General features: G+C 49.0%; 1 protein-coding gene across 1 annotated transcript in view; it reads left to right on the top strand.

The window, feature by feature from the left end:
- Positions 1–1,838: 1,838 nt before the first annotated feature.
- SHB (SH2 domain containing adaptor protein B) overlaps positions 1,839–9,140 on the top strand; it is a 166,201-nt gene continuing 158,899 nt past the window's right edge. Inside the window, exon 1 of the mRNA XM_081176684.1 lies at positions 1,839–2,946. Within this exon, the coding sequence (XP_081032810.1) occupies positions 2,245–2,946 (702 nt within the window). The 5' untranslated portion in view covers positions 1,839–2,244. The remainder of the gene's footprint in view (positions 2,947–9,140) is intronic.

Genomic DNA, 9,140 nt, shown 5'->3' with positions numbered 1-9,140 from the left:
GGGCAACTCAGGACTCATCAGTGATTCAAATACTGTTTATTTCAGCAGCTATCTCACCTAACTAAGCATTCTTCAATGCAGACTGCCTTTAAAATATCTTTTTACAAAAATCTATCATTTGCCCGATAATAAATGTTGGAAATGTAAAGGAACTGAAGGTACATTCTTTCACCTTTGGTGGACGTGCCCAAAGATTAAGGCTTTCTGGGAGATGATCTATAATGAAAGGAAAAAGGTATTTAAATATACCTTCCTGAAGAAACCAGAGGCCTTCCTCTTGGGCATAGTCGGCCAATTGGTGCCAAAGAAGGACAGAACTTTTTTTATGCATGCAACAACAGCAGCAAGAATATTGATTGCAAAGTATTGGAAGACACAAGATTTACCCACACTGGAAGAATGGCAGATGAAGGTCATGGACTACATGGAACTGGCAGAAATGACTGGCAGAATCCGAGATCAGGGAGAAGAGGTGGTGGAAGAAGACTGGAAGAAATTTAAAGACTACTTGCAGAAATACTGTAAAATTAATGAATGTTAAAGGGATGTTGGATTGAAAATAAGCGGTATTGGTAAAAAGATTAACAAGAATATGTAAATACAGATTGACAATGGTTGAAAATATATAGTTATAATAGGTTAAGATATTGAGTAAAGATAAATGATAGAGGGTAAGGATTTGCTGAATTAACCATGTGAACTGGAATACAAAAAGGGGTGTGTAAGGAGGTCAGGAAACAAGTAAACGAAATATAAGATATGAAAATATTGATATTTTTAAACTTTTTTTACTTTTTATGTATTTTGTCTTTGTATTTTTGTATCTCTTTTTCTTTTATTATTGCTATTCTTTTTTATTTCTTATTTTTAATTTTGTAACCTTTTATTGTCTGTAAAATTTCAATAAATATCTTTTTTTTAAAAAAAAATCTTTTTAATGGATATCACTTGAAGGAATTTTTCTTCCATTGATTTAGGTTTTTTAAAAAACATAGCAAGGCTACTCTGTGTGTGGCGCTGTGGTCTAAACCACTGAGCTTGCCGTTTGGAAGGTTGACGGTTCGAATCCCTATGAAGGGGCGTGCTCCTGTTTTTCGGTCCCATCTCCTGCCCACCTAGCAGTTCAAAAGCACGTCAAAGTGCAAGTAGATAAATAGGTACTGCTCCAGTGGGAAGGTAAACGGCATTTCCGTGCGCTGCTCTGGTTCGCCAGAAGCAGCTTAGCCATGCTGGCCACATGATCCGAAAGCTGTCTGTGGACGAACGCCGGATCCCTCGGCCTGTAGAGCAAGATGGTCAGGGGTCCCTTTACCTTTACTCCGTGGATCTGGGCAGAGGTTTTGGTGGTCACAGATGCTAGCCAATCAGTGTTGTATACAGCCAGCTTCTGCTGCAAAGTGGCACTTTCAAGTTCAATCCGGGAAAGAAATTGTTCATCTGAATATAGCACAGAACCACAACTGCCAAAACAGCAGGTTTACATTCCACCACCTCGGATAAAGAGAGAGAGAGAGAGAGAGAGAGAGAGAGAGAGAGAGAGAGAGAGATCCCGGAGACCTGCAGTGGCAGCGGGTGGGCAACAGCCTTTCGGCAGCGAGGTGGTGGAAATCCCTTCCAACAGCAACGAAGCAAATCCACTGGCTGGCGAAAAAGCGCACCCAGCCAGGCAGCTCATTGGTCCGGCCTCTTCCCCTCGCCAACGCCGCCGCCGCCGCCACGAGGAAGGGGGGTGGCTCTCGGTGCAAGAGGCGCCTCCCCGCCGCCGGTGCGCGCTGAGCGCAGGCCAAGCTGCAGCAAGCGAGCGCCGTGCGCGCGCGAGGGAGAGAGAGAGAGACAGAGAGCGCCAGGCGGCGGCGGCGAAGGCGCAGAGAGAGTCTCGGGCAGCCCCGGCGCGGAGGGCAGGGCGGCCGGTCGGCCAAGGCGGAGCCGCGCCTGCGTGCGTCAGGCCCCAGCTGTGGCAACTCGGCAAAGTTCCGCGGAGGCTGGGCGAGCGGCGCCCGGGAGGCGAGCCGAGAGCGAGCCGGAGCTCGGGCAGGAGGACGCACGGCGCTTTCCCCGGCGCGCACGGGGAGCGCGCCGAGGAAAAGTTTGTGGCGCGGGCGGCGGAGCGGTGGCGCCGGCTTCCCATGGAGGGAGCGCAGCCCGAGCCGGAGAGAGGCAACAGCAGCAGCGGCGGCGGCGGTTGCGCGCAGCCCTGAGCGGCGACCGGTTCCCGAGGTGTCTCCATGGTGTCCCCTCGTCGCCATGGCCAAATGGCTGAATAAGTACTTCAGCCTGGGCAACAACAAGACCAAGAGCCCCCCGCAGCCGCCCAGGCCGGACTACCGGGACAAGCGCAACGGCACGGCGGGCGCGGGAGGCGCAGGGCACCACAGCCACCATCACCACCACCACAGCCACCACCACACGTCGCCGTGCTTCCCGCGCCACGACACCAGCGACCTGCTGCGCGCCTACCGCGCGCAAAAGGACCGCGACTTCGAGGATCCCTACAGCGGGCCCGGCTCGTCGCTGCGCAAGCTGAGAGCGCTCTGCCGCGCCGAGTACTGCGCGCCCGAGGAGCTGCTGGTGGAGCCGCCCGCCGCCGGCCCCAAGCCCTTCTCGTCGGCGTCGTGCTGCGGCGGAGAGGGCGGCGGCGGCGGCACCGGCAGCAGCAACCCGGCCGTGGCGTCCGCTTCGCCGCAGCTCTTCCGCAGCCACAGCGAGCGGCGAGCGGCCACGCCGCCCGACGCCGCCGCTGCCGCTGCCGCCGTCAAGTACATCTCGCCCAAGCACCGGCTGATCAAGATCGAAAGCGGCGAGGGCGGCAAGGGCAGCGGCGGCGGCGGCGGCGGGTCCCCCGTCACCTGGAGCCCGTCGGGAAGCGGACGCAAGAAGCTCAACAAGTGCCCCGAGCAAGCGGAGGGCGGCGGCGGCAGTGGCGGCTCGGGCACCAAGAAGGAGAAAGTAAGTGAGCTTGTCAGCCTGGTGGAAACCCGTCTGCCTGGTTCGCGAGGGTAGTGGTGGCGCTTGAGGTCTCCGCACCTGGCGCTGATTCACACGTGCATTCCTTCCCCCATCGCGGTGCGCTTGTTGATTGGCAGGTGAATGTGGGAACGGGCTTCCTGGGGAGTGAGGTGACCCGGAAGCTTCCGTCCATAGGAACCAACAACAACTAGGGGCCGAGGTGCCTTCGCCGCCACCCCAATAAAATATTTCAGCCCCCTTCCCCCCAAGTTGATGGGCATTGCCATTCCAATAGTGTGTTTGTGTGTGTGTGCTGCGTCACGTGGTCGATTATGCAGGGCACCTGCCCCCCCTTCATATTTCATTCAAGTTGGCACCCCTGTTTCCTTCTGGGGGCGTGTGTTTAGTGATGGCTCATTCGCACGTGCATAGTCACAGGTCGACTTGCATACGTGACCCTGCTCTTCTTGAATGGCAGCTGAATGGGAGACCTCCTGTTGAAAAGCAGAGCGTTGGAGGCGATGTGAAAGAACCATTTCGTGGTGATAACTCTGTTGGGTGCCCATTTGTATGTGTAAATCCGCCCTCCTTGTTGTGGCTTTCATCAGATGATTGGCATGCTTGTGTGAACCAGCGCTGTGCATCCGCCTCTGGCTGTTGCACTCTTATCTAGTGTCAGTGGCATGGAGGCACACTCTGGAACATGAAAGTGATACCGACCAGACAGGGATGAACAGAGAGGATTAACGTGGTAGGGAATGTATTCAGAGACTCTCTGCTTATGACAGACCAGTTACAACGCCAATAACCTATTGTGGCTTTTGAACATAGAAAGACCCCAACTTGCTCAAAGTAGGGGCTCTGATTGGTGAGGTTTCCTTGAAGCTCTTTGTGTAGAACAGACGGGGAAATAATCTGTCTCTGTATTTTATCAGTCTAGTAACCCTCTTTCCTTGAGGAACTGACATGGTTTGTCCCAAGTGATCCTCACAATTGCTCTTGGGTAGCTTAGGCAGAGATGTGGTGACTTTTCCCCAGGCCCGTGGCTGAGTCAGGATTTATAGCCATAGCCTTCCCTGCCCAGGTCTAGCATACTATCCGCTATCTCCCATGCTGGGTCACCCAGCTAAACTCCTCTATTTGCAGGCGTCAGTTCTGTGCATTAGGCAGGCGACTGTTGTTGTCTTTGTGCTGGAATAGAGGCTTCTGTATTTAAGGATATGTTTTTAAATATATGTACAGTGGTACCTCGGGTTAAGTACTTAATTCATTCCAGAGGTCTGTTCTTAACCTGAAACTGTTCTTAACCTGAAGCACCACTTTAGCTAATGGGGCCTCCTGCTGCCGCCGTGCCACCGGAGCACGATTTCTGTTCTCATCCTTAATCCGAGGTACTATTTCTGAGTTAGCAGAGTCTGCAACCTGAAGCGTATGTAACCTGAAGCGTATGTAACCCGAGGTACCACTGTATATATATTTTCAACAAATACAATTCGAACAGTCGTAATTGGTGAGGAACAGCTGCTCGGTTTGCACTGGCAATTTCTGAGCATTAGTGACTAGTTCCCTTTATTGTTCTTTGCTTTCTTTCCAAGTGAGAGGAGGTGGAGTATTCAAAGCAGAGATGTCAGTTTTCTCACAAGCGCACTTTCTTAAAGTAGGTGCCGGTTATTAAGTCTGTTACACCCACCCAGACACTTCCAGCTCCAGCACCTATTACACAGCTGTCAAATCTAGAAACTCTATTGTGTAGTGTGTGCATACATGTGTGGCTTGTTTATTGACCCAGCCCTCCCCTGGCTTAGGCACTGCCAGCATCCGTTCCTTTAGCAAGAGAGAGGACTTCAACTATTTGCCTTTCTTCTCTCTCTTTTCCAGGGGACCCATGTTAACAGCAGAGCTTCTAAGTGGCATTTCTTTTCACGAAGGTGCTGCATCTCAGCTTGGGAACCAGACCTAGACATTTCAGGCTTAGCAAGTCTTTGAGCGACTACTCTAGTTTTGTGATGGGTAAATTACAGTTGTTGCCAGTTTTGTCTTCCTTCGCACTGTGATTGGATAGGTCTGAATTCAGAACTTTCCGACCACACAGAGCGCGAGATGCTAGGGTTACTCTGGTCAGCTCTTAAGACAGTCTTAGGGGGACAGGAAGGGTGAGGGAGAATGGTATATGGCCAGTGATTCCTTGGCCTTTTCTGTCTAGCAGGACAAATTGCCCTGTGACTCAGCCGCTTTTTATATCTGGCCAACTGAAAGCCAGCGTGACTCCCTGCAATTGTGTCAAGGGCATGCAACAGATAGTGGTTGTGTTTTCAGATCTGTAAAAGAGAAAAGACATTTTAATCCCTCAGATAAAGCACTAAGGAAATAGGGCTTGTTTGTACGGCAATAACCTGAGTCATATGCAAAGTATTTCTAACTGCTTGAGTCAGTACTGACGCTCACTGTTCAGGGATGATTTTTTTTTTAAAGGTGTGAGCATCTAGGCATTTTAAGGGTAGGTCTGCTGTCGCATGGTTGTGTATAATTTTTGTGCCAGCAAACGTAAGAGAGAAATGATTTAATTGGTTTGGGTATTATGGTAAACTGGCACATGTAATCTCTTGCAGTTCAAGGAAAACCTTAGAATCAGGGGCATATTTGAAGAGGAATCTTCACAGTCCCAGCCCTGCACTTTTGAGGTTCAAATCTGAAGTTTTCAAAACATGCTTATATCCCAGGAGGGGGAGTTTTGTGGCCTGTCGGCCCTGATGATTCAGATGACTTTGAAAGGTGATAATCATGCAGATAACTCTGAAACCATCTGAAGTTATGGACGGTTTCATCACTGCTTGAGCAGGATCCAAGGAGCAGCTTTAGGCAAGGGTCTCTTAATTCCCTTTTCACATCTATTTCTTTGAGAAACATATGTTGTGCCTTCAGGGAAACCCTTTCCACATTGACTTATCTGCTGAGGAACTGTTGCATGTCTGCTGTGTTGCAAAGGATTCTGGGGAGTCCTGTGACCCACCCCAGTTGATGAAGAAGATGACACTCTTACTACCCTTCTTCAAGGACTCTCTAAAAGTAAAATAATATAAAAATTCAGTTAGCATCAATAACACATATCTGAAAAACACAGATACAGTGGTACCTCGGGTTACATACACTTCAGGTTACATACGCTTCAGGTTACAGACTCCACTAAGCCAGAAATAGTGCTTCAGGTTAAGAACTTTGCTTCAGGATGAGAACAGAAATCGTGCTCCGGCGGCGCGGCGGCAGCAGGAGACCCCATTAGCTAAAGTGGTGCTTCAGGTTAAGAACAGTTTCAGGTTAAGTACGGACCTCCGGAATGAATTAAGTACTTAACCTGAGGTACCACTGTATGTTGCACTTTAGTTTTTGATGTTCATTTCTCATGGTGCATGTGGCTTTTTACAGTTAGGAGTTTTGGAGTTGTTAAGCGGGTTGCATTTAATTTCCCTTTCAGAGTCATGAGCCTCAAAATGCATTGGGCTAAACAGAACATTTCCAGTGCACCTCTGAGGTCCTTAGAACATAAGAAGAACATCCTGTTCTCTCAGTGGCCACCCAGAGACTAGTGGGAAAGCAGGAACTAAACAAAAGAGCACTCTGGCCTCCTGCAACTTCCAGCAAGTGTTACTCAGAAGCATTTCAGCCTCTGACCATAGAGGCAGATTACAGCCACCACGGCTAGGAGCCATTGACAGCCTCCATGAATTTGTTTCATCTTTTCAAAAAGCCATCCAAGTTGTTAGCCACCACTGCCTCCTGTGGCAGTGAGTTCCATAGGTTCACTGTGTGCTGCCTGAAGAAGTCCTTTCTTTCCCGAATCTTCCAACGTTCAATTTTATTGTATGTTCACAATCACCAGCATTACGAGAGAAGGACAATGACCTTTCTCTGCCTGCTTTCTGCAGGCCATACATAGAATTATGGACTTTTATCGTGTTGTTTCTTACTCACCTTTTCCTCTAAAGGAAAACGTCCCAAACACTTCAACCTTTTCTCTTGAGGAGTCGCTCCATCCCCTTTTCTGAACCTTTTTCAACTCTACAATATCCTTTTGAAGGGGAGGTGACCAGAACTGTCGCACCATAAAAAGGTAAAGGGACCCCTGACCGTTAGGTCCAGTCGTGACTGACTCTGGGGTTGCGGCGCTCATCTCGCTTTATTGGCCGAGGGAGCCGGCGTACAGCTTCCGGGTCATGTGGCCAGCATGACTAAGCCACTTCTGGCAACCAGAGCAGCGCACGGAAACGCCGTTTACCTTCCCGCCGGAGCGGTACCTATTTATCTACTTTCACTTTTATGTGCTTTCAAACTGCTAGCTTGGCAGGAGCAGGGACTGAGCAACGGGAGCTCACCCCATTGCAGGGATTCGAACTGCCGACCTTCTGATTGGCAAGTCCTAGGATCTGTGGTTTAACCCACAGCGCCACCCACGTCCCTCACACCATAGATTTGTATAATGGTGTTGCAATGTCAACAGTTTTCAGTTCCTTTCTTAAACGCTCTTTGTCCCTTTGTAGGCATCCTCTGTGCTTTCTACCTCTGGGCTTGCTGGCCCTTTTACCACCATCCTCTCTGAATGGAGAATGTGCCCTGTATTGCTTGCCCAGTAATCCTCCTGTAACTGCACATGGCACCTGATGCTCAGGGCTGCGACTGACAGCATTTCTAGAGTTGCCTGCAAGGTTTCCCTTGAGATCCTTTCATAGGAGATTGAATCCGGGTCTTTATGCATACAAAGCAGGCATAGGCAAACTCAGCAACTCCCATCATCCCTGACCACTGGTCCTGTTCGCTAGGGGTGATGGGAGTTGTAGTCCCAAAACATCTGGAGGGCCGAGTTTGCCTATGCCTGATACAAAGCATCTGCTCAAGCACTGAGTTTATGTGGCTCAAACCCTGCTGCCTCCTCCCCAATCATTTTACATCGCTCTGTTTTTTGGGATGGGACAAACATGTGCACACATGTTTTCAGAGGGCTCAAGTGGATGTAAATATTTGGACTGTGCGCACACGATCGCTTAATTGTATCCAGCAGTCGTGGAGGTTTGGGAGTCAGAGCAGATAAAAAAAGCAAGGGAGAAGCAGATGGCGATAAGTTTGATAGAAATATGCGTAAATAGAGGGAGAAACTTGGTTGTAGAGGTAAGGCAGAGATCAAAGTTGAAAGGACTGTTATCGGTTGCAACATATTTATGTTGCTGAGCTCTTGCAGAGGGAAGGTATCATATCAAAGCAAGCAGACGCTAGAGGCATAAGCAGAATGCATCTGCTTTGTTCAGAAGTATTTCTACATGTTTACCAAATGTTGCAATCGCCTATAGGTCTAGGACAGCAATGTCCAAAATGGCCTGGAGGTGAAGATGCAGTCCCTTTCTGGAGCTGTGAATATGGTACTGCTGATGTGGAAAGAGAGACAAGTAGTTTTATAACTGGTGATTTTTGTCCAGGTCAGGAACAAGGAACCTATCACCTTCCAGATGTTATTGGATTCCAGCTGTCATCATCCTTGGCCTTTGGGCATCTTGGCTGGGACTCCAAAAACATCTGGAGTGCTGGTGGCTCCCCATTTCTGGTCGAGGGAAAAGATCTAATCTATAACACAGTGTTTTGTGCATTCTAGAAGGCATGGTCTACTACAGAAGCCTTTCCAGAGTTCCTTGGTTGAAAATATTAGCATGCATTTTATCTATTAAAGCTTCCCAATTTATATCCTGCCCCAGCGGCTGCAGTGTTTCAGATGTGCAAAATCTGGCCCTTTATTTTTGGGGAGCTTTCTGCTCTTTTTATCCTCTGATACCAGGTATCTAGGAAACTCCATAGAGTATCTTGGATACACTTTCTTTTAGAAGTTGCAGCTGGAAAGCCAGTGTCGCCCTGAACATAGAAGCTCCTGCTTTCAGTGGGATCCACATTTGGATGCTAGCTTGCACAGGAGTTACACATCCTGCTGCTAATTATTTGTTTCCCTGCCTGAAATTAATGAAAGGGAATCAGACTGGAATTTGAATATCAGATCTCCATCCTGCAATGGTGGAACTCCAACTCCAACACTGGAAATAACACTTGCTGGGTTGCCACAATATCTTAATTTCAGAGCCCACTACGGAAGAGGTCCTGCTTGAAGTTAATGCCAGTGCTGTTTGAGCTGTTAAAGAATTTCGAAGTCAGTCCTCAGT

Source organism: Podarcis bocagei (assembly GCF_964188305.1).
Source record: "Podarcis bocagei genome assembly, chromosome: 17".
Classification (NCBI taxonomy): Eukaryota; Metazoa; Chordata; class Lepidosauria; order Squamata; family Lacertidae; genus Podarcis; species Podarcis bocagei.
Note: the sequence above shows the minus strand (reverse complement) of the source record. Positions and strands in the feature narration are given on the sequence as shown.